General features: G+C 42.6%; 1 protein-coding gene across 1 annotated transcript in view; it reads right to left on the bottom strand.

Moving 5' to 3' along the window:
- The window catches only part of PDZRN3 (PDZ domain containing ring finger 3), a 213,812-nt gene extending 189,764 nt beyond the window's left edge, over positions 1–24,048 (bottom strand). Inside the window, exons 1-3 of the mRNA XM_063121875.1 lie at positions 23,317–24,048; positions 10,319–10,405; positions 5,052–5,159 (exon numbers count right to left, since the gene is read on the bottom strand). Of these exons, the coding sequence (XP_062977945.1) occupies positions 5,052–5,159; positions 10,319–10,405; positions 23,317–24,036 (915 nt within the window). The 5' untranslated portion in view covers positions 24,037–24,048. The remainder of the gene's footprint in view (positions 1–5,051; positions 5,160–10,318; positions 10,406–23,316) is intronic.
- Positions 24,049–26,290: the final 2,242 nt, after the last annotated feature.

The raw sequence follows: 26,290 nt of genomic DNA, 5'->3' as shown, positions 1-26,290 counted from the left end.
TGAATTCAACCAATTAGTGGTGAAGTACTTGTGTTTCTGAAGGCTGGATTCCTTAATTTTCCTATGGAGTAAACTTTAGCAATGCAATTCTATCTATACACGTCCTATTTAGAAAGTCCCATTGAGTACAATGGGGCTTACTCCCAGATAAGTGGTTATAAGACTGCAGCTTAAAAAGCAACCTTTGCCTTTTAGTCTTACATTTCATGTGATCGCTGTTCACTTGTTTAAATGCTAGCAAACTCATCTTCCACTTTTAAAATATTACATTTTCAGTCTTTATGCTCATGGATAACATTCAAGAAAAATATTGTATATCATGTTTTCAAACCTTGTATTTTCTGGGACAAAATATGCTTATTTTAAGTGGTTTTAATTATGTTTCTCATGACTTGTTCCTGTGGTTTGTATATCAGTTGATTTGGTTTTGTTTACGTAAAAAGGGAATCTACGGATGTTTTCACTTTACAGCACCACTAATTATCATTCTAAAGTCACTGTATCGTTGGTGACAAGACAAAAGCATAATTATGAATAAATTATCAAGACAGAACCATTCCATAATTTACACAATCACTTATACTGAAATCAGAAGGCCATGTAAATCCTGATTATTATTTAGGGTGTGAGTAAAACAAAGGTGAGCACTTTTAATTCCCTTTTATTTTGGTGAGAGAGATGTAAGTACATGCTTAGCTCCCTGGATTGTGTCGTCACAGTCTGTTATTCCTACTTTTAACTTGGTTCAATGACACATTGTCCAGGTTTACCCAACACACTGAGGCTTGCCACAGGTTACTAACCCACAGCAAGCTGTGGCACTCACAAGTGCCAGGTTGCATATCCAAACTCCATTGCTTAACCCTCATATAACCCAGGTGGACCTGGCAAGCATCAGTTATGTGAGGGTTAAAAAGCCTCACATAACCCACAATTGCCAGGTTTGCAGGACACTACAACCCTTAAGCGGAGGTTGCACATTCAAAATGCACACAGCCTCACTGTGGGTTAAATAAGCCACAGTGGGCTATCATGTTACACCAACAGCTCCATTTAATCATAGAAACCAGTTTTAAGGGACTGCTTACTGCTTTGCTTAAGTAATGGTATCTATGAGATAATATCCATCCATCTCTTCAATATTCCCTTGAAAATTCCCACAAGATGTTGTCTTCAATCTAAGTTTACAAGTTTACATTACTTGTAAACCGCCCAGAGACCTTCAGCTATGGGGCGGTATATAAATGTAATAAATAAATAAAATATAAATAAATAATGTTACAGATCACTAGTAAACCTGAAATCACTTCAGTGTTGGGACATGGAGGCTTTCCATAACCTTAGTAACATGTATTGATTTGGTTGTGATAAATAAAGTCATTAATTTAATAAAACTGTAATTAATGGATTATCTATGATCACTCTATGGAAAACAGTACTACCTATGTATGTAAAAAGCAACTAACAGAAAAGTGTTTTATTGTCCACTGAGGAATAGTGACACATATAATTTAACTAACAAATGCTATTAGTTATTGTTAGAAGTTAAGGCCTTCTTTCAAATTTTATTTTTTAATTTCCCATTACAAAAATACAGGAGACATAAAGCATCAAAAAATAAAACATGCCCTTATTATGCTGGTCCACAAAGGTCTAGTTCAGTTGACCCCTAAGTGTGGAGTCTCTAAACTGTAGAGTCAATGCATGGTGGGGAAATGGATTACATCCTGTCCCACCTCTTGCCTCAGTAGACATCTCTGTGTTGGATGTAATGCTTGCCTAGGACACATTTGCTCATTTTACAGACTGGCCAACTATACATTCGAAGAGCCCAGAAGCGGGACAAATAGAATTCTATTTCCCCACAAGGCGTAGGTGTGGCACACTTACAGTATAACACAACTTGCCCTTAGTTGATTAGTGTATCAATTAAAGCTTGCTAACCTACAATTAAGCTTTATTCTAAAATTTGAGATATATTTTTTAAATTTTTGGCAGATTGCTCCAGGATTATCTGTCACAAGAAGCAAAGATGTTGCCACATGTATTTTTAGATGGCCTTACTCTAGAAGCAGCCACAGTAAAATCTACAGGCATCATCATAGATTATAATCATCACACACCAAGAACAGCTGATGCGCAACCTCCAGTCATTCAGTGGAATCCAAATTAATGGACCTTGCTCAGTTGTAACACAAGGTAAATTGCACTGAATGTTGCTGTTTAAAAGATAGCATTCCATATCGCTGTTCTACATGGTGGATTGCTCTTCACCTTGCTACTAAGCCAGGGTGATAAAACTGGGGACCAGATCAATAAATATAAAATAATATGTTTCAACTGCTCAGTGGAAGACACCCTTGTCAACTGATTAATAACTACAGTGACATCACTATTTGTCAGCTTCACTTTCTTTCCAGCTGGACAAGGTCACCTTTGAAATGTATCTTCACCCCCAGACATTAGATTGGATTGTGTGAGGGAGTCCAGATAGCATTAATGTGTTTGGACATTAAAGAGATAAAACATGGTTCAAACGTTCAACTATCACAAGCTCCCTTTTCCTACTAAGGCTATCACAATGCACTGAAGATAACCTATACAGGCATCATGGGCCTTTGAAGCCTGAAGATTTGTGCAGGCTGGACACACACAGGAAATCGATGATAATTCTAATAAAACAGCTAGCTGATTTTTCCCTAGGATAACTATTCTTTAACTGTTTTTTGCACATATACTCAAATCTAATTACAACATTCCTAAATGGGGCGCAAGTTATGGTCATATATAAAGGGAGTTAAATTCTATAAGTCTTTCACGCTTTCAGCAAAAGACTCAGAAGTCGTGCTCAAGGGGGAAGTGTTTGATGAAAACTCACAAACAGTGAATATAACAGCCCATCTAATCTGCCTTTAGTTTGTAGAGATATGAGCTTGGTCACAGTGAATGTGGATATGTATGGCAAACAACGTATGTAGAGTTCAGTAGCAGTTTATCGTTTGTTCCTTTACCATTTGCAATGCACATTTGTACTTCCATTTTCATGAAACAGCTTATTTTCCTTAGGTATGTACACACAAATATGATGGAATGATGTTTGTCCCTGAAATCTATTTGTCCTGAGTAGGACTTCCACCTATTTCTTTAGAAAATATTTATGCACTGTCTTTCATCTCTGAAAAAAGAGCCACCAAAGCATCTGACAACAATAAAATACCAATGAAATTAAACAGAGCATTCAAAGCCAAAATAAAACAGATAAAACTGTAACTTAGATAAAATCAAAACACATTAAAAACCAGGTGGAACAAAAAGTCTTAACCATCTGCCTAGAGGTTAAGAGAGAAAGGATCAATTTTGTCATGTATTCACATTGTGACCAAGTATGGGTGGAAAAAGGTGGGAGGGGGGTAACTCTTCCCCAGGTAAGAATCCTTGCCCCCCGCCCCCCAACTGCTACTTGTGGAAACGGAGGTTGTTTTTGTTAGAACTGCAGTGGAAAGGGAAAGGATTGAGCCACCTTCTACCCATTGCATCACAGTTCTAATCTGGATTCAGAAAGTGTTTTCTCTGACAATCACTTCTCGATATAGCACACATTATTATTATTATTATTATTATTATTATTATTATTATTATTATTTATTACATTTATATACCGTCCCACAGACGAAGCTCTCTGGGCGGTTTACAAAAGTTAAACAGTTAAAAACAGTTAAAAAGATGTTAAAAACATCTGTCCCTTCATCCTGCTTCTACTTTTGGCACAATATAACAGGACGATCATAGATGGATTTGTTGTTTTCATATGCTTATAATGTATGATAGAATGAATTGAGCTCCATTGCTTTGGAGAGAGGACAGAAATGGTAAAACCTTCTCAAGTTCCACAAAAGTGAACATCAAAGGGACTGCATACATCCCTCTAACTAGGGCTGTGTTTTGTTTTTGTTTTTTGCAGACAACATGCTTCATAATTTATTACAATTTTAAGTGATTTTTCTTTCTCTCCCACCCCACTTTCCATTTGCATCTTTAATCAGGCTTTCTGGCCCAAACTGTTCTATTTAATATTTTCTATTCTTACTAAAAAAAACCAACAACCCGCGAATGCATTTTACTTTACCCATGCAGAAAATAGCAAATATATATTGCCCTTTGCCAATAGAAAATCCTTAACAGCTGTTTATTGCTCATTTGCAAAACATAAGAGCAAAGGAATTCCATGTCTTGGAGAAACTGGCTGTTCCATGCTATCTTTGGCAACAAAAGCAGCACTTATCTTTTTTGTTTTTTTTAACAATAGTCCCCCTAACTTTCCCACTTTTACAACAAGAAAATGAAGAAATTCTAACTCTAAGATAGCCAACAATGGAATGTGATTTGCAATTAACTGATTTCCATTCCATAAATCAAACTTTCTCCTTCACAATATTTTCTTTTTTAAAAAAAAGATTTCAAACTCATCTTAACTCAACAACAGGAACTACTTTTTCAAGCAGTCAGAACGTTAGGAAAATGGGAAGAACTCCAGACTTAAAAAGAGTGCACAGCAACTCTTCAAGGAATTTCTCAGGAAGGTTCATCACAATGTGCTTTAAGGCTCACTTAACAGGGGCTTCTGTCCTTTATCATCTGTTCAAAACATTTTGGTCCTCTTGAAAAAAATGCCTTAGAAACGGAGCTAAATAAAGTCACACTTCTCACAACAGATACTTGCCTTCACATATGGTTTTAACTAAATAACTTGCACGTCTCCGGCAGCTTCAGAAAGAAATAACTGCGGCATACCAAGTAGATGCTAGCTCCTCAAAATGCCAAGACAAGCACATACCTTCCATAATCTGGCTTCTATATTTAGATAACAACTATACCTAAAGCCAGGAAGGTCATCACCAAAACAAGTCAAGCATATTTTAGCTGCCCTGTCTTACAGCCTCTGTTACCCATGTCACAACTCTCCCAAGCCAGAGATGCCTGCATTAAACCTTATACAAAAGAACAGAGAGGGAACACTGACTGTTAAGAAGAGAGCAGACCAGTCTCCTTACTTCAATAATCCTGTCGTGAATCTGCAGTCCTCCTTCTTTGGCAGCAGGCCCACTGTCAGCTATTTTAGAGACAAAAATTCCTTCACTAGATGGGCCATCTTGATTGTCCTTTAAGGAGAGAAAAGAAAGGGGGGAAAAGAATGTAAACACTGGACAATAATGAAGCAGGTTGAAGTCCTGGCATTGCTTCCAATTTAAACACTGTGTGCCATATGGATGTTTAAGTGAACCGCTGTCTAGAGCTGTTGTGATGCAGTGCACCCAAACCTTCTATGGGTAAATGTCAAATACAGTCACAGAGAGGCTGGTGTTTATTTTCACAGCTCTCTAGGAGCTGCTTCAGATGTTCAGGTAAATAGTAATGAAGGAAGACCACCTGCCAGGTGTGCTTTAGGGTGGATTCCTGCATTGGACTCGATGGTCTTGTAGGCCCCTTCCAACTCTACTATTCTATGATTGTATGAAATATGCCAGACCATCCCTACTTCCTCCACTGACATTTGTGGTCTTAAGAAAGAGAGGGCCACCTTTTCCCACATGAACCTGCCTGCTAGGTTCCTCACTAGACATCCATCTCCTGAGACTTTGCCTTTGGAAGTCAAGCGGTTGGGTACTGGGGGGGAAAGTATTTTCAGAGATAGCATCCAAATTATGGAACTGATCTGTTACATATGGTCACCTACTAGCTTTTCTATTAATATATTTCTTCGATTGTAAGACGCCATCGATTGTAAGACGCACACTAATTTCAGTACCACCAACAGAACAAAAAACCCTAAGACACACCAGCGATTCTAAGACACACCCCATTTTAAGAGATGTTTATATGGGGGGAAAAGTGTGTCTTAGAGTTGAAGAAATAGGGTATCTATTAGGTGCCAGACAATATTCTTCATATGGGCCATTCCTAGCATTTTGTTAAGGCTTTTTCCATACAGATACTGCCAGATGATTTTTCTTTTTCTTTTTCGAGGTTAGGTGGTATCTGTACCAGGTTTTGTTGCTTGCAGTTTTATAATCCACGATCAGGAGTGAGTCCCTTTTTCTAGTGGGCATAGTAGGATTTTGGAGCCACACGAAGGGGGCATTCCATGAAAGAATGTCTCCATGTACTGTTTCCCTTTCCCTCCTTTTGCCCCTCCCTCTGTATCCCTTACATACCTTTTCTGCATTCTGGGCGTGCGCATTGGTGAAAATAATTCACTTGCACACACCGTTGTTGTCACTGTTTTACTGGAAGCGTGGTATTTCAGAATTCTTTAATTTAGAAATATGGAGCACACAGCTCTCCTATGTCTGTTAACTTCCGGCTCAGATTCCCAACAAACATGGATGCTGGAAAGGGGATCTACATGCAGGCAGCTGAGAGAACACTGAGAAGATTCTCCTCTCCCGCCCCACCACCATTATCATAAAGCTGTCTCACACAATTTATTTATTTATAATCCTTGCACAAGTCTGTCCTTCTGGATCACCGCTAACACACATTTATATTTATTAAACAACAACTTCAAAGTTAAGCAGGCAATTTCAGTACTGTGTTCCAGAAGTAAAGCAGCAAAAACAACAACAACTTAAAACTGTTAAGGGTGCAATCCTATGCATGTTAGGATTTTTAAAAATTTTTTTTAGACAGAAAAAAAGCCTACAGTTCCCAGCATTCCCCAGCCAGCCAGGAGTTGTAGGGCTTTTTCTCTCTAAACATGCATAGGATTGAGCCTTAATTTTCTTTATAGTCCTTGCACAATTCCTTGTGCATAGGATTGCACTGTAATATTTTCTTTATAGTCGTTGCGCAGTTCTGTTCATCTGGAATACCACTGACATACATAAAAATGGGGAGGGGGGAGCACCAAAGCAAACTACTAAGGTAAGTGGACATTTTCATTACTGGTGTTAAACACAGCGCATAAATACAAAGCAGCGAAAGAAACTCTTAATTAACTGGCTGCTACTGCCATTTTAAAGAGCTCAAAGGAGATGCAGGACATGGCTCTACAATAGGAAACTCATGGCAAGTAATCAGGAAAGGAGGGGCACCTCCAACACATCATCTACCTTCCCCAGGGAGAACTCCTCCATCCCTGCTTCCATTCCATATTTCCCTATCTACACCATCAAAGAGAATGTGCAGCTCTTCTGCTCTTTCCCTCCCATACAGATTTTCTGCATTAGACAAAAAAGTTGGGAGAATCGCCAGGAAAACGGGCAGACTGCAAAAGGATGACGGTGACATCTGAATCACCTGTAAGATGTGAGTGAATGAGCCATGGTGTTTCCTAAATGAATACTTGTCTGCAAAAGCCCTTTTCCCTAGCTGCCCCTTTAATTGATTGACTTGCTATTTTTATTTATTTCTAACTGCCAGGTTTTGTCTGCTGTTTTAAGCTGTTCTTCTACTGTTTTTAAATATGTTTTGCATAGACACAAAGGACAAGAACTGAACAGCTCCTTTTCTCAAGCTGTAGCTTTCAGAATTCCAAATAAGAGTCTTCTGAGTTGGGCGGCAATTGCTTGACTTCCCCCAGCAGAACTCCGTTACTAGTGAACCTTGTGCAACGTGCCATGGCCCATCACTGCACCTTAGCCCAATCCTGATGAGTAAGGGCAATAGGAAGAGGAGAAGAGAGCACACAACAGAGGTGAGACTTGAAGGGCTGCTTTAAGGAATAGGATTTAGGCCTTTGCATTGATACTTAGAGCGTCATCAGATGGGTTGGGGGGGTAATAGTGTTGCCTTACTGTCGCTCCCCCCCCGCGCTTCTGCCCCACAATACCTCTTTCTTCACACAGGGGAAGAAAGAGGAAATAAGCAATGACCACATGGCCCATTCAGTGGCCATTTTTATCACAAGGCTTTTCCTGCACATAGTAGGAAAAAAAATTATTCCGTTAAAATAAAAAATTGGATATAAAGCGGTCTATTTTGTGATGGAAAGAAGGCAAGAAGGAGCAGGAGATGCATGGGAGGCACATGCTCTGGGCGGTTTTTGTGAACCGCCCAGAGAGCTTCGGCTATTGGGCGGTATAAAAATGTAATAAATAAATAAATAAATAAATAAACAGGACCCACAAACATCCATAAGTGGGGAGTATTGAGGGCATGACAAACACTCGTCTGATGACGCTCTAGAACTCCTTCCTGCTATGAAGTCTTTAGAATAAAAAAATTGTCAGTCCAAAACCTCACAGGTCCACATGTAGGCTGAACCTTTCAGGGTTGTTTTATGGCATTATTGCATAAGACTGATCTGAAAGCAAAGCGTGTTCTAAGAAAACCTTGATCAGTGCAAAAGAAGGATACCCCTTTCTGCAACAGACTGAAAGAGTGATTGTTGAGATAATATCAGATTGGCTAGATTCTCCATGTGCAGTATAGGTGAACATGTCCCTCACTCTGAATGTCAGCATATAAACAAATCTGGCCACAGACGTCATAACATTATTGACACTGCTTCAGGGGAGAGATTGCTGTTACCATCAATGCGGAGACATTTTACCTGCTCTGCCCAACCCCATACCTGGAGACCTTATAAGCAAGGCTGGAACTACAACTTTGGAAGGCACTACTCCAGGGGAAGCTTTTCCTTTTTTTCTGTCCCATCCCCCTACCTGGGGGAGTTGGGGTTGCTCCAGATTTCCTTTGCTATGTTTGCTAATTGTTTTTTTGGACATGAAGAAAGGTGTTTTCGGGCTTTTGGTTTTTCAGTTTTAAATAGTGGTTGTGATAGCGTTGCTTTAAATTTGTATTTTATTGCATTGTTTGACTCTTGTACGTATATACTATTGTGAATGTTGAATTCATATAATTTTGCGAGCCACTTTGAGGGATGAAAGCAGCATAGAAATAAACCGTAGCATAACAACAACATCATATCCAGGATGGGCTCCCTGACTGGCTGGGATTGCTCATGGAGAATTAAAAAGAGCAGCTGGAATGACAAAGAATCAGCAGTAAAAAGGGATTTGGGGGGGGCGGGCGTTCAGGTAGGCTTCAGCACACCTGAAATCACAATTCTTAAGGCAATAAAGAAAAACTGGAGAAAATTTCACTCAGCACTAATACTTTACAAGCAGACTATTTCAGAAGTACAGCACATGCATTTTAAGCCTTTTTTAATGCAGAGAGGTTATTCATAATGTTTTTCAAAATCTGGGACTAGCAATAAAGCTTTTACATAACTGTTGTTTATTATGTCCAACCCAATTCTCTAAAGGTTCTGAACATACTTGCATAGCCATTTGGGCAATCTAATCTGTAACACTTCAGTGACTAAGTAGGTAATATCAATCAAAAGGATGCATTTGTGGCTCAGGCTGCAATCCTATGTCTGCCTACCAGGGTTGGGAGTAAACTCTATTGATCAAAGTGGGACTTACTTTGGAGTAATCGTGCATAGGAGTACATTACATGTGAAGATTCCCCTGCTCAAATAATACCGATGAATGAGATAAAATGCTATCAAGCTACTTTTGTTCACTGAAGAAGCATCTTTAGGGACTTTTTAACAGCATCAGAGAGATTCCCCAGAAGTGTCATTAAAATGCTATCAATTACTGAAAGTGGTTTAATTAAAATGCAGTGGCCAACAAGCTCGACAAATTCTTTAAATGTGAAACAGCCTTTATAGAAGAAAATAAACCTCTCTCTTAAAAAACAAAACAAAAAACCCTATCATATTTACCGGTTGGTGTCATGCTATGTGAACAAAACGCTGGGCTAGATGGACCCTTGGTCTTATCCAGCATGGTTCTTCTTATGTTCTTATGACTTCAGCACTGTCCGTTTTGATTTCGATCACACCCTTATCTGGAATTTGGCCCTCATGATCTCCTCTGAAATTGAATTCAGTCCTCAGGGTGAAAAAGGTCCCCCTCCCCTGCCTTAAAGAAGCTACATTACCAGAGGTATGAGAAGACATTAAGGCTTCTGATGACAGATTGAGTATGCAGCAATGCTGTTTGCCTGTTCCAAATGCAAGCATCCAAATGCAAGCATTGGAACATACTGTTAGAGGGGCAAATATACTATAACGCATGAGAAAGTAGCATTTGTTTCATAAAGTTAACGCCTGCAGTTTGTACATGGAAAGCATACTTTCCAGAACAAAATATAGATGTGCAATTGAATCCTTTGTATGTTTATTCAGACGTATGTCCCAACTGGGCTTACTTCTTAGTAAGTGTGTTTGGGACTGTAGCTCTAATAGTCTTTATTCCTTTCCCTATATATGTCTCCATATCAAAGACAGTAATGATTAACATACCATGCATGGCCGGCCACCAATTATATTAAATCCAAGAGAGCCAGAATCACGATGAAGAACAAGAGTCAGCGCTTTAGTCTCTTCACCCTATAAAAAGCAGGGAAAGTCAATTTAACTCTTTGAACATCAGCAAGTTAATTAGTAAGATTTTGCTTCATAAAAAATGACTTAACGTTTGATGGATGCTCGCTCTGCCAGTAATCATTCCGTGGCTCATAAATATATTTTGCTCACAGATTTCAGTGAAAATTCCTTGAGGATCAAGTTTTCTTGAAGGTTCAAGACCTGATCAAAGAGATTAGCTCATATTGAGATGGAACCTTTATCATCCTGAAATTCTTATTCTTCTGTGATAAGACAAAATTCCATAGTTTGCAGTGAGAGCTACTGTGGTTTTGGATTGGCCTTTAGCAGAAGCAATTATCTTCATACATATTACTACGAATCTTTATTGTAACGAAACTGTGAAACGATATACTGGGGTACTGTACTGGTGATATAGGGCCAGAACAGACATTACTTTAAATTTATGTCTTCTTTTCATTTTTACTCCAGAGTAGGCCCAATTGAGATCTTAAATGCCCCCTTATCCCCCAGATTAGTATCCCAATCCAGATGGTGCCCCTGTGCCTACTCTTGATTAAATGAAAACAAAACTTAACTGATAGACATCTTAAACCAATGTCTGTTTTGGCCCATAGAAGCCTCTGCTGGTGGTACCTGAAGAAGTTATTATCACAGCTTCCCTTGCTGAGCTAAACATCACTGAACATACAACTCCAACAGTAAGGTCCTCCACAGACATTGACAATATTAGAACCTCTTGCTCTCCTTCTGTATCTACTTCCCGACGGTATGCAGTTTTCTTGCTATTTATTACACGTGCATGTAATTTGCAATAAATATGTAGGGAGGTGAGCATGGAAAGTTTTTTAAGAAGGCCACAGAAAGCAGCTGATACAGGAGGCAGCAAGGGTGACAGTAAGGCATCCTAAAGGAGAGCAGCAAAAATTAAGAGTAGATAATCAGATGCGACAATATCCAGACTGAGAACTGATGTACACAACCATTTTCACATGCTTCTCTGCCCATTAGCCTTGTCAGAGCCAGGAGACCCTTGGAAATGTGTGTTGAGCCTGGAGGCAGTAGTCCACTATCTTATCTCACATCACTGAATCCACAAGATCAGTCACCACATCAAAAAGTAAATTCACACTGGCTTTGACACTTAACCGTAATGTTTATAAAGTCTGGGTGAACCATCCATTTTGCCATGCTGTTACCACTGAATACAGTTTGGCTGTGAGAAACTGTTCAGTTGAACAGCATCACTAGTAAAGACGCAGTGGGGCTGGAGGAGAGTGGGGGAATGTAGTTCAGAGGTAAAGCATTTGCTTTTCTAGCAAAAGGTCCCAGGTTTGACTCCTAGCATCTCCAAGCAGGGCAGGAAAAAAGTCCTGCCTGAAACCCTGGAGAGTTGCTGCCAGTCAGTGTCGACAATACTGGGCTCAATGGACCAATGGTATGACTAATAGCATTCATTACAGCAGCCTATGGATTGTTTAACCCATAGATGGTCAAGGCTGAGCGCGACAGAGTATGCTGCCTCCTGCACACCTGGTGTGTCAGCTTTCCACCAGCTTGCCCTGGTTTATTAGTTGTGACAACCAAATATGGTACACAAAGCAGAAGTGGCAGCGCTGCCTCCCGCCTGCTTGCCAGGTCAGTATAAGGCAGTTTCCTAGTTTTCTATAAAGCAACCTTTTCCTTGAGTCTACAAGATATTGTTATGAGCTCTATAATCATGTGTATACAGAAACCTTCTCAGTAAATCAATAAATACTTTGGATCCTACAGAAAATGTGTGTTGGGAAAGAAGCACAGAATATATTATTTAATTCTGCAAATAATAAATACATGCATGTGGTATTATGACAAGTCCAGACCATGAGTGTCTTCTGATCAACACATCCAAGTCTGCTGTAGAATTTGTTCCCAAATATAGGAATGCCATTTGCTGGCATAACAACATTTCACCACTACTCAAAGGGAGAGGCCATAGCTAAGAAGGAGAAAGTATGCTTTGCATGCATGAGGATTCAAGTCTGAGCTCTTGCATCTCCACTTAATAGGGTATCAGATAGCAGAGCTGGGAGCAACTTCTACTTGAGACCACAGAGAGCAGAGTTCAAGATGCACTCCACTCAGGGTTGGCATTACTGTGCTAGATGAGCCACTGATCCAATTCATTAAGTGGTGGCGTTTTATTTCCCAGGAGAGATGGAGGATTTCTAGTACTTTTTAATCTCCTGCCAATAATACTAGAGGATACAACAATTGATGGGACTACTGTGTCCCTCTGCTTCAGTGCCAAAGGAAGTGTACTGACTTTGATAATGAAATTACACTAACAAAGTGGAGTAATGCAAAATTTAGATCAAGCCTTGTACATTTGGAGAAGGTAATGGAAACTGGTCCGGCTCACCAGTTGAGACTTGACTCTGCTTTTGCATAAACACAAAAGCTGATATAATAATAATAATAATAATAATAATAATAATAATAATAATAATTTTTTAAAAAAAGCTTCCTTTAGAGCAGCCTTCACCAAGGTGATACCCTCTGGATGACCATGCTGGCTGGGAATGATGGGAATTGCATTCCAGCACATCTGGAGGGCCTCAGGCTGGGACAGGCTGCTTTAAAGTGAACAGAACTATGCCATAAACGGTGCCCCAGCTTTCCTCCCTCCTATTCTTCATAGCATTATTACTTTCATCTCTTTGTATGCAGTATTTTACCCTTCTTACAGCTAAGGTTTGCCCCAGCTTTGCTTTAAATAATTGTAAAAAAATCTTAGCTTATGTACATGTGGCCTATGACTAACACATTTCGTTGAGGAACAAGTAACATCTATTTCCTACTGCTCAGAGCATCTAAACACTTCCATCTTCATTTCTATCATTATGTGTCTGTTCCTGCCTGCTTCCGCCACCCCACCCGCTGCAAGAACTAAAATTGCCACAAAGCAGCCCAGAGTTTATTACTCAAAATAAGATTTAAGGAATACCAGCCTGGCCAAAACGCTTATAGAAATTATAGGGAAAGCTTACTTTACTAGATAAGCTCTGGATGGAGTCATGAATGGCTTGTTAATTTCAACTATTACCGGGACTTTATATACCCTTCAAATCACTGCACAAGCAAGCTTCCGGCTTATGATTTAACCACAATGGTAAAAGCAAAGATTGGCTGGGTGCTTTTGCTCATCACATAACTTTAAGACAATAGTAAAGAGGGAGAAAAACAAAACGTTGCCATATGTTATCTGAAATGTGTACCCTATTTGGCCATTCAGTTCCCCATGCAGTTAGAATTGTGCCAGGTTCTATGTTGCACTGGTAGCTTACATGAGCATAGCAGGCAGGCACAGCTGACAACTGCTGTCCAACAGATTCTTTCCTTTTTTCTTTTACTTAAAGCACAATCCTATGCATGTTTCAACAGGGGGGAAAAACCCTCCATGGTGGCTATAGCCCCTAGACAGAGTCTGGGCTGTCCTAGGATAGTTTGGATTCCTGGATCCAAGGTCAGAGGCTGCTCTCTGGCCCCATAACTGGGAAGTCCAAGCTCCCCTCCACCTTGCAGTTCGTGGGGAGAGAACCATGCTGGCTGCCTCTCCAGGGTTGCTTTTGTAACCTCGGAGAGGAGGTGGGCAGGGTGGGAAGGTGACTGGGGAGGCCGGCTTATGACGGTGTCCCCAGGCCTCCCCAGCCTCCTTCCCTCCCACTACGCAGAGTCCCAGCTAGACAAAATGCAGAGTGGGAGGAGCGCAGAGTTGAAGACTGCCTCCACTGCTCCTCCCACTCTGCACTGGATGGCCATAAGCCTTCGAGTTTGGAAGCTTACAACCATCCTGATAGGATTGCACCCTAAAGCATCAATGCAATAGAAGTGAGAGCTATAAAACTATTCAACCAGCAAAAAATATGCAAAAAGGGTGGCAGGACCAGGCATGGTGACAGGATGCAAGCATGCCCCTGATCCCTGTCATGTAGTTTTAATTCCCAGGATAACAGGGCTCAATAAGTGCTTTTCCAATCAACAGTACATTTCAGTTGGGCCGTTTTTTCTTTTCTTTTTTAATGCAAGTGCATCCTCCCCTCGGAATAGGATGTGCACCTAACGGAAGTGGTTCTTTTCAAGGTTCTAACCAACCAGCCATGCCTTCCTTTAGGATACTGTAAGCTGTTCAGGGCTCAAGCAAGACAATTCACTCTACTCTACATGCCATAAGTATCCGAGTGGTGAACAATGAAAAGGGTATCATCATCATCGATATAGAGAATTAGAACCTTTAAAATCAGAGTGTGCCCATAAAATCGTGGCTAGTTAGTCAAGGAAAGCTTGCCAGGGAAGGCTACTTTTAATTTATGTATGTATATACTGCAGTCCATTGGGTATGTAGACCCACTCTCTTATTTGTAGGCAGCCCCATTTACCTCCCAAACTGATAAGCAGTTGGTCACTTGAGTTTACTATCAGTGTTTATAGATCTGGTATGGGAAAAGATGTTATCTCTGATCAGCAGCTCACTGGAGATAACAGCTTTTCAGTGTTGCATGCTGACAAAGGGAAGCCTTTTCTCACTGCATGCAGCCCAGAAAAGACATAACAGCCATTCTGTGTGGCAGGGTGATGAGCTCCGTTGTTACTTCATAGTATAGAAAGGCAGCTGAAGAGGTGGCAGGGCCGAGGAAGTAGCTGGTGGGCTGGATGGGGAAGCTCTGACTACGTTCAGACAACATGATAACCCACACTCAAAGCTTGAGTGTGAGTTGACATTGAAACTTGGGTTATCGTGTTGTCCGAACCCAGCCGTGAGAACAAACCATGATTTGTTAACCATGAACAACACACAGTTCACAACCCATTTAGAGAACTCATGGGTTCTCTTCATTGGTTGTTGTTGGTTAACAACTCATGATTTCTTAGTGTAGTTGGATTCAGACAACAGAATAATCTACAGTTCAACAACAACCCATGGTTCAATGACAACCCACACCCATGAGTGTGGGTTATCATGTTGTCTGAACCCAGTCTCTGCAGACCATATGTGGCCTATGGACCAGAGGTTTCCCATATCAGGTATAATAGATAATAAAGCATGAGTATCTTTATCATTTGCTGTTGACCTATATAACTGTCTGTGGAATACGACGACTATGAATCTTTACTATATATGCATCCTAATTCCATCATAAGAATATAAGAAGTGCCATGCTGGATCAGTCCAAGGGTCCATCTAGTCCAGCACTCTGTTCACACAGTGACCAACCAGCCATTGGCAGGGATGAACAATCATGAGTCACATGTTAGTTAATCATGGTGACAGAGCACCCTTAAATCCAAACAACTCAGTATTGGAGACATTTGGACAAAGTCAGTGTGCATTTATAAACAAACTCCAGAAATAAACATCACCATATTTAAGGGTCTTCATTTTTCTGTTGATTCAGAAAGTGGGGTGGAGGGTGAAATTGAGGAAGTTATTTTACATGTCTGGCTTTCATAACCAATTAATGACATAAATTACAACAGTTGCCTAATAACTCAGTGCAGATGTTCTAAGCTTGTGTATTTCTTTTCCTTTTTTTTAATGTCAATGTGAAGCTGTCAATCAATTTATATTAATACCTAAAAACATTCTGCTGAATTGGTCACACCATCATATATTTTCCTGTCACTCCTATGAAAGAAAAGGGCCCCAGAGCTAAAATCAACTGGTATAAGTTACAGAATTCTAGAGATTCCAATTAACTTGTACAAGTGTACAGCAGTTCATACTTCAGACAATAATATTATTTAATAACAGTTATCCTTATGCCCCAAGCCTAATGATATTTTAAATCCCACATATTTCAATCAGATTCACTTCCACATAATGGAAGTGCATTAATTTATCTCTTGTATATAGCACTGAGTAACTTCAAAATCCAGTCTCAAGAGATGCTATATTCTTTTACTTTCTGCTTGCCTTAACTGGCTTTGTGCATGCTCAGCTCTTCTGAAAGGAGAGCAGTGAAGTAAAAGGTGAGAGCTGTTTTTCCGGAAATCCCCAAGCCCAGACATCAGATAATATTTCAAGGCAAAAACGTCCAGTCCTGCGAGACCACTTTTAAGGTCTAATAAGTTCAGAATTGGAAACACAAGAATGTCATTGTCACAAAATCCTGTCCTGTCTCTTACGTTGCTTTATAGCAGGGGAAAAAATACAATTAGGTTGATCAAGAAACAATTACTAGATTGCACTCAAGCTTGAGAAAAAGTTTTCCATTACTACTCTTAGTTTGGATGGTTTCCTAACCAAAAAAGAACTGGGGTGGGGAGGATATCCACAATGCATTAAATGCAGTTCGTTTTTTTTAAAAAAGGATATGAAAAAAGTTTTTCAAACTCATATTTTTTTTGACAAAACAACTTACTGAGCATTTTCATGAATTTCTGCAAGATATTCCTGCAATTCCATAACTGATCCATTGCTTGCATTTTATTAGAGCAGTACTAAGAGAAGAACCATGGTAATAACTCCACCAGATGTGCAAGACACAAGAGATAAGAAACTTGTTACTCTGACAACTCTTCTTCACTTCTAAAATTTTGCATTTTTAATAACCACTTCTAGAGAATGCGGGATGCTCTCCCCCCCCTTTAACTTGAATAAATATCCTGTCTGCCAACCAGCCCCCCCTCTTTTTAAAGTGTTTTATTGCAAAATGTCATGGCTAGCCCCACCCAGCTCAGATCATCTGATTCCACAGCAAGACCTGATAACTCTGGCATGCTAAATTATAACCACAGCTGAGTCAAGCAAGCTCTTAAACATAATTCAGGAAATTGCTTCAGTCCTCCCAGCTGAGGATTTTGGAGCTAACAAACTGCCTCCAACATTTCATTCCAAGTATTAAGAGTGTTCTCACTCCTCCAGTAATCATGTAACTTAACTCATTTTTCGGCCAGTCTTCTCAGAACAGGGCAGAACACTGATTCTGAAACGAAAGGTTTGATTTTGCAAGCTGGGTCATGAGAGAACTGAAAGTGATGCACCAGGATGCCAGTAGTGTTAGCTATAATCAGGTTAACCATGAAGAAAAGAGCCAGGAACAAAGGGGAAATTATATAGGTAGTGCAATCCTATGCATATTTGCTTTGTTGGAAGTTCCTATGAGTTCATTGGGGCTTACTTCCAGGTAAGTGGTCAGAGCATCGCAACCGTAGGCTGCTATAGAACCACTGGACTATCGGACCATTCAAGAATATATGGAGCTCTATCAATCACAAGTTCAACCCAGCTGTCATTCACACCTCCAAGTAACTTGTATCATATTGATTTTATCAGCCATTCATGACTGCCTGGAAACTCAATCTGCAAAGATCTTTATTCCATTGATGACACATGCAAAAGTACTAACCTATTCTCATAGCCTTTGGGCAAATAATAATAATAATAAGGAGGAGGAGGAGGAGGAGGAGGGAAATTGATGAATTGCAGTAAAAGCTAAATGCCAACTGTGGTCCTATAAGACATTGGGCAGAATCCAACGCTGCCCAGCCACTAGCAGAGCTGGCAGCCAATTCTGGTCTGCATGTGACCGGTCCGCCACTGCTGGTAAGCAAGCAGCTCCTATCCCTTGCAGAGCCATGATTTAGCCCTTGGGGAGGCAAGCTCCCAAATGAACGGAAACTCTACGCCTAACGCTACACCAAAATATTCTTACTTTGGAACCTGCAAAATTCCCGAGCCCAGTGTGCATGCCCGCCACTTGCTTATATCCTTTGCCCTTTGCTGCACGTAACTATGTTGACATCGTTGTCTGATTAAATAATCCGGGGATCAAAATACTGGAAGCCAGCCAGCCCCGCTGTCTCCCTACATGTGCTAGAGAAGCGAGCCATCTAGCAGGACAGTCCCCATGCTGATCTCCCTTCAGAATTCTCGAGTGCACAAAGATGTATATTTTTCTAATTGCACTTCTTCTGACTGAAACTGTTAACCTTGGAAAGTTGCCCAACAGGCTGTGAAAGACATGTAATTGATTGAGCACTATGCCACAATTTTGTGGCGACATGACACCTTTTGGCTTTTTGCGGATTACACGCTGCCTTTTTCCTGCAAACTACATAACAGTCTTTTTGTGGACAGGCTGAAAACAAACAGTCATGTTAACCAGCTGTGTCCATAAATCTGATGAAAACATTGCTTCACACAGACACTATCAGGGTTTTTTTTAATAGCAACTGAAGCACCCCGTAGAGTAATCTAATAATGCCACAGCACAGTTAGAGACACCAATAGTTGATTCAGACATTACATATTCCAGTGATGAGATCACTCCATGTCTGGATACTCTTGAAAACATACTGTGAGATGCACATAACTTGCTTCCCTAGCAACTGTGAATTCCAGAATCAGACTTCTAAAATCTCAAGTACACACTCAGTTCGTAGGAAAACCAAGGAAGCTGTGTGCTATCTCACACCTTCGCACACACATCCAGTGCAACATTGGTTGCACTTTGGGAAAGGACACCCTAGGGAAAATGTAATGCCTTGACACCAACACAAGGGAAATCAGCATCCCAAAGTAATCTGTTTTATCTACAGTGATGTGGAGCAGCAGAAGTACGATGGGATTCTGTTCCAAGATAACAAGGTGAGTTTTGCTGGCACACACTTGAAATGATTTCTGTAGCTCCTGAACTATAGAATGTCGTGCAAGAGGGCAGAGGAGGAACTTAAGTCTCTAACGCAGCCTTCCCAACCTGGTGTCCACCAGATGTTTTGAACTACAATTCCCATCAGCCCCAAGTAGCATGGCCAATGGTAGGGAATGGTTTTAACCCAAGATATCTGGAGGTGATCAGGTTGGAGAAGGCTGCACTGAAATATGGACACACTATAGATATTCCAATGCCTGTGATGGATCTGGCCTACGATCTCAGCATTAAAACGAAGTGGAGGCAACGTTCTCAAACTAAACACCAAACTGAGAGAATCTGGGCCACAAATAGGGAGTCATTTCATCCAGTCTGAAAGAAGATAAAGTCAGTGATGCAACCATCTGCAGAAAAGCCAGCTCTGGTTGTACAAGCATTAGCAGAAGTGATGTTACATATCAGCATTACTGACAGAATGGGATTAGTGCCAGCAAAGTGGACAAAGAGCAGGAAGAACACAGCTTTAGCTATGTAACTCCACAGGTTAGGGCCTTGGGAAAATCCATGCAGGACTTTGAAACCATGAAAGTGGCCTTTTTAATGCCGGATCCTGAAAACGAACATGAAACCTGAATGATCTATTCAATGTGACTTTCACTTCTCCTATCAAACCAGTGGTGGTTCGCCATATAAGACCAGTTAGCAATTGGTTTTACAGGATGGCCACTGAGTAACAGCTGTAGGGTAGTTGGTGAAGGCCTCATGAATCTTCCAAAGTGGATTGCCAGCAAGTTGCCATTAGTCCCTCTACAAGCCACACACTCTCTTGCCAACGAAAGGGCAACTGAGAGGTAGATTTGGCTTGGGGGCCTCCAGACTCTTCAATCTTGTGAAGGTAACTAGAGAGGAGCTGGGCCGTGCAATTTGTTTAAAACTGCTGCTTGGGTAAAGCCCAGTTTAATAAGTAGAAGCTTCAGGTCTTGCTTCAGGTTTTGCATTTTCCTTTGACATCAGAAAATGACCCATCACATACCTCTGAGGATGTGCAAATCAGTAAAATTTGAGCTCAACAAGGCTCTCCAACTCGTGACTATATTGGATTGTAAGTTTGTATGTATTTATTGGATAAATTCTGGTCAAAGCCAAACTGAAATTTATTTCTCACCCATCCCTATATATTATAAGAACATAAGAAGTGCCATGCTGGATCAGACCGAGGCTGGTTCACACAGTGGCCAACCAGCTGTCAACCAGGCACCAACAAAGCAGGACATGGTGCAACAGCACCCTCCCACCCATGTGCACACAGGCTTACTGCGTCGGATACTAGAGGGAGCACATAACCATCAGGGCTAGTATCACTTATTCAGTGTATTTGTGGCCAGGTGCAGACTTTCTAAAACTAGTGATAACCAGTGTATGAAGGGGCAATTTGGATCAGGGTGATGGGCCCCCACCCAACTAGGGATCCCACTGCTTGCCCTGAAAGCATTCTTCTTAAACACTCACAAAAACTTGAGAAGGTGCTCACAAAGTCCCTCTACCACCTCCCTCTTCACCTGTCCCAAGAACAAGACATTACCATTGAGACAGGGGAAGGGGAAGAGGCTGCTCTTAGGTGGCCAGTGCCTTTCCCCTCTGGGGACTGGGACTACAAATCCCGGCATTTCTGGCAGGGAAGGACACTCCACCAGGGCCTCCACCTCCTCCAAAGTTAATTTCTGGTTCCCGAGGCACGTGAAGTGGCTGGAAGTGGTGTCAGCTCACAGGTTCAAACATGGCTCTGGTCACCTCAGTCCTTGTTCACAACACACCTAGCCCTGACCTCCATAATGAATAAGTCCATCAATGGCAATTATGCATGATGGTTATTTGGAACATCCACAACCAGCAGCAGCATGCCACTGAATACCACTGGGGCAGTAAGAGAGGGCTACTGCTTGTGAGCTTCCTGGAAGCATCTGGCTGGCCACTGCGAGAATCAGGATGCTGGACTTGGTCTGACCCAGCAGGGCTCTTTTTATGGAGAGAGTACCTATGCACAAACAACCCATATGCATGTACACTCTATGCGCAAGGACCTATCAATGTGTGGAGATTGAGGGCAGGGTGTTAAGTGCAATCCTGCTCCCTTCTCCATGCTGGTTTTAGAATATCTGCATAAGGCTTCTGTTGATGTAGAAATGGACAACTCTACATTGTTCAAGGGCACCAGAACAGATGGGCATCAGAAAATGCTTCTTAACTGAAAGATCACTAACACCCAATGGTACAGAATGCTCACAGAAGGGGCTTCTCTAAAAAAATTGTGAAAGAAGAGATGGGCTAACCATCTGTCTGGGTAGTGTTAGGCTAGGTACTCCTAGGGAATCCTGCAAGTATATACTATTTTCTGTCATTCTTCTTTCCAACTCTGTGATGTTATGAGGTCATTATAGGGGTGTAAAGAACAGAATATGTGCAACGGCTGACCCTAGTGACATAAACAAATAATGTAAAGTCATTGAACAGCCATGTTTAGCAAGCTAGATCTCTCAAGCTAGAGGAAATCTTTAGTCAGTGCTTGCGCTTAGTAACAGCTGATTCCTAGTGATTTAATATCACTTTGAGCCCTAAAAATCCCATTTGTGGTATATCAAACTCCCGTTTTGGTGGTATGTGGGGGAATTGTAACTTGGACTTCTTTCCCTTTCTTAACAGAACTACCATCTGTGCCTCAAACTTTACAGTGATGGCCTTTATAAGAAGTATCCAGAGAAATCTAGAAGCTTTTTAAAAGGAAGAAAACTACAATATATTTAAACCTTAACCTACCAAAATAATCATGAGTCAAACAAGAAAACTGAATGCTGCTCGACTTCTTAAGTAGCTTTGATACAATTTTTTAACTTAAGTAGAGGAGAAAGGTTTTAGGTGAAATAATGATACGCCTTTGTTATAGAGGAAACACGAACGTGTACAAAATACACACAAACAGAATATTGTAGTAAGTAAGCCCACTATTCTCAACAGTCACTTGAAAGACTGCCCCATGAAGCAACTTGTCATGGTTATAAGAATCTCATTGTTGTTTTTACATGTACAGTGCCATGAGCATGGGAACTTGGTACAAGTTCTCTTATGTTTTGATTATGGTCTCCCCCTCCTCTCCCTCTCTCTGTATTTCTCCTTTCCAAGGCAGGTCCTATTTCTCCCAAGTTAGTGGTGAGCAGTTTAGCTGTAAATATTTGCCCTTCATGCTGAACCCTCCAGCTGGCTGAAGCTGCAGCTGACAGACATGTCTGTAAGCAAAGGGAGGGAGGGAGAAGGAGGGAAATAGGTTTCAAAGGAAAGAATGGGTGGTGGTGATTTGTCCACTCCCAAACCTTACCAATAAGGGAAAGAGAAGAAAAATAAACAAGAAAAGCCCCATCTCATCCGAACTTCTGCCTTGTTCTATCTGCCTCTCTACAGCACACACACGCAAACAAATGCCAAAAGTCTGGTACTTGGCTGGGGGATTACCCCCCTTCTCTTAAAGGGATGTTTCCTCTCACCAAAACATCTGTGCCAAACTTCTGGCTCCGCCTGAATGTAAAGTCGTGACACATTCTAAGAAGCCCAAACTCAAAAGGAGTTTGTCCTGTAAGGCTTTGGAAGAGAGGGGAGGTGCAAGAAGGGGATGAGATGGGATAGGATGGGGGAGGGGGAGGAATGCAAACACATCCTGCAAGGTTATGTTTATGGAGTTGCTTAAGAAGGGATAGAGAAAAAAGAATGAAAGAAATAGGAAGGAAGAAAATACAGGCACAGTTTAGCAAGCATTAATGATGGTGTGAGCAAGCCTTCGATGAATACTGTGACATCCCATACAGACAAATCCCAAAGGGATGGGCTTGTTAGTCCGTTAGTACACACACACACACACACACACACGCACACACGAGTCTTGAGGCACCTTGACGACTTAAGGAGCAACCCTAATGCTTCTTTGCCGAGAAGCGGCACTGTGTTCAATGGGACTGACTCCTAGGAAAGCGTAATGAGGCGCGCAGCCTTTCTTGTGGCATCCGCTTTTGTGTACGGGATCCATACTCCCTCGCCAGAAGGAAGCGTTCGTCCACCCCGAAAACAGATGCCACAAGAAAGCGGTGTCGTCTTTCAGATGCCACAGGACTCTTCGTGGTGGATTACAACGAATGCAGGAGAGAGGGAGGGGCAAAAAAGGAGAAGTTCTGAGAGCGCACTTGGGCCAGCCGGCCAACCAGCCAACCGCCCGCCCGCCGGTCCCGTGCGGTTCACCTTGCTGGGCGAGGAGGCAGTCAGACTGCGGCTGAGCGAGTCGAGGCGGGCGCTGTACTCGGTGAACTTCTTCTGGTAGCGCAGCGCTGTCATCTGGAGCTCGAGCTGGACGGCCGAGAGCTGCGCGAGGAGCGACTTCTCGCGCTTGCCGGCCCGCAGCGCCTCTTTCTTGAGCTCCTTCTCGAGGCCGGCCAGCTTGGCCTGGAGGGCGCCGTTGTGCGCCTTGAGCGCCTGCAAGCAGCAGTGCGAGCCGGCGCGCTGCTCGCGGTGGGTGAGCGCCAAGCCGCAGCCCCGCTCGCACAGGCCCACCGGCCGGGCCTCGCAGCTCTCGCGCATGTGCGCGTCCACGTCGCGCAAGTTGAGCACCTCGGCGCAGCCCTTGTGGCGGCACTTGGCCGGCGAGAAGTCGCACATCTCGGCGTGCTCGGCCAAGTGCTGCAGCTTGACCACCTTGTCGCAGCCCCGCGCCCGGTTGGCGCACCTGATGTCCAGCTTGAGGATGAGGCTCTTCAAGGGCAGCACGTGGTTGAGCTCCTTGGTGGAGATCCGCTGGCACTTCACCGGGCAGCTGCCCTGCTGCACCACCCACGGCAGGACGCAGCCGGCGCAGAACACATGACCGCACGGCGTGGTGAGCGGGTCCTCCAGCACTTTGTTGCACAGGTTGCACTTCAGGTCGGGATCCACCTCCCCGGTGAACCGGTCCAGCTCGAAGCCCATCGCTCGCGTCTTCCTCCCAACAAGCGCACGACGATCCAAGGGCAGCGCGCGCAAGCTCCGCAGACCCTCCCCCGCCCGCAAAAGCAAAATTCAAACTCTTCCCCACCCCACCCCCTCGCCACCCAAAAAAGAAAAATGAAGGAAAAAATCACCCGCCCCAAACCACGCAGCCTCCAAAGGGGGGGAAATCAAGCTTTCTCAAGCGAAGCCCAAACGGCAGAGATCATAGGAGATGATTGTAACCGCTCTCCGTTTGGATGCCTTGCTAGGCATTGGGAACAGCCCAGACTGGCTGGCTGCAGGCTGTCTACTGACTGAACTAATTGCCTCAGACTTCCTTGAAAACGCCTGGGAGGAATCCTCTACCACATTGATTCTAGTTAAAGCGCAGACTTTCCTTCTCCCACTTTCGCCCTCCCTCTCCCCTCCTTCCTCCCTCCGTCCCTCCCTTCCATCACGGACAGTCTTTGCCGAACCCTCCTACATTCGCCTTTTTTGGCTCGACGTTGCTCGCTTTTAAATAAATAAATAAATAAATGGGAGCGTGAGGCGGGTAGGGTTCGGTGCAGCTGAGACTGCTGTTTATTCATGAGCATAAGTCATTTCTCAGGCTTGCTGGATATATGGAGGGGTTGTTGTTTTTAAAAAGCCTTGGATGTAGTGCTGGAGATCTCTTTGCACGGTTGGGGATGATGCCTGCCTCCTTTATGGAGTTGGGGGAACTTGGCTCTGTAGAGTTGTGTCGTTGGGGCCATATGTGCCTGATGGCTTTCAGCGGAGCTGTGTAGGGCTTCTGCAGTGATGTGTTCTCTCTCTTTCTGTCTTTCGCTGTGCAGGCTGCCCTTTTTCCTTTGCAGGGTTATCTGGAACAGGAGCCATGCAGCGTCCGTTCTGCTGGGCTGCAGCGTGTTCTGTTTGTGTCTGTTAAGTTCTTCTGTTCTGTTTGATTCCAGTGTAGCGTCTTGTATATAATGATGGGATTCTCTTGATGGAGCTGGGGGAGGGTTGTCCTTTATTTAGCATTGTATTTCCATGTGGGATAGATTTTACGGCAAGGGTCCTCAGCCTTTATGGACTTGTGGCCACATTTGGGAATTTGAGAAACTGCTGTGGGCACCACCACAAAATGGCTCCCATCGAGGAATTGTCTGGTCACTTAATGGCTGCTCTGCGGGCGGGTAGTGAAGTGATTGAGGGGGGAGAAATGGAAAGAGTTGCCCGCCCAATGTTCTTCCGTCCACACAGGCCTTTCTCCTTTGCTCTCTCTCTCACTCTTTCTTCACTACCAGGCTGTGTAGCTTTGCTATTTCTCTCCCCAATCCCTTTCCTCTCTTTTTCTCCCTCACTGATCCGTAGCCTTCTTTCTCTTCCTCTCCCACTCACCCCTTTAATTTGCTGTTTCTCTCCATTCCCAGCCTCTAGCCTCACTATTTCTCTTCCCCGCCTCTTTACCATACAGTTCTCCCCATTCCTGGCCTTGCTCTTTCTCTCCTCCCTACCCCTTTGCCTTGCAGCAGGTTCAGGAACAGGAAAGGGAACCTGATGCCTTATTTGTGTATGTCCATGTGAAGGGGCAGGAGTGCAGAGCTGTGTGGGCACCATTGGCTGTATTAGGGACCCCTGTTCTATGACACCGTGAGAACATTATATGGAACTGGTTAGCATTATATCAGGCTGTGGAGTGTCATTTCTCTAGAGTGCTGGAGTTCTGCAACATAGGGTTCAGAGCACTGGTTTAGTTCTGCCTTATGAAATTCTGCAGAGCTATGAGGTTCTCTCCTGGGGCTGGTACTCTTCAGAATTTTTTTTATCAAAAGGATAACTAACAAACTGTGAGAGATAGCTAACACTTCAGTAGACGGGAGTAAAATTCAATGTGACTTTGATAGAATGAGAAAGGCTGAAACTAACAACCTTAAATTCAACAGAGAAAAATGCAAAGTTCTGCAGTTGGGGGAGGGGAATCAAATGTAGAAGACATAGGATGGGGGATAGCTAGCTTGGAAGCAATACATGTGAAAATGATCTTGGAATTGTAATGGATCACAGGCTGACCATGAGTCAGCAGTGTGATGCGGCTCCAAAAAAAGGCAAATGTGATTTTAGGCTGCATTAACAAGCATAGTTTCCAAGTCCAATTTTATTCTGCAGTACTCAGATCTCATCTGGAGTACTATGTTGAGTTCTGGATGCTGCACTTTATAAAGGTCAGAAACAAATAGGAACAGATTGAGGGAAGACCAAAACAATTTGT

Source organism: Elgaria multicarinata, chromosome 3, assembly GCF_023053635.1.
Source record: "Elgaria multicarinata webbii isolate HBS135686 ecotype San Diego chromosome 3, rElgMul1.1.pri, whole genome shotgun sequence".
Lineage (NCBI taxonomy): Eukaryota > Metazoa > Chordata > Lepidosauria > Squamata > Anguidae > Elgaria > Elgaria multicarinata.
Note: the sequence above shows the minus strand (reverse complement) of the source record. Positions and strands in the feature narration are given on the sequence as shown.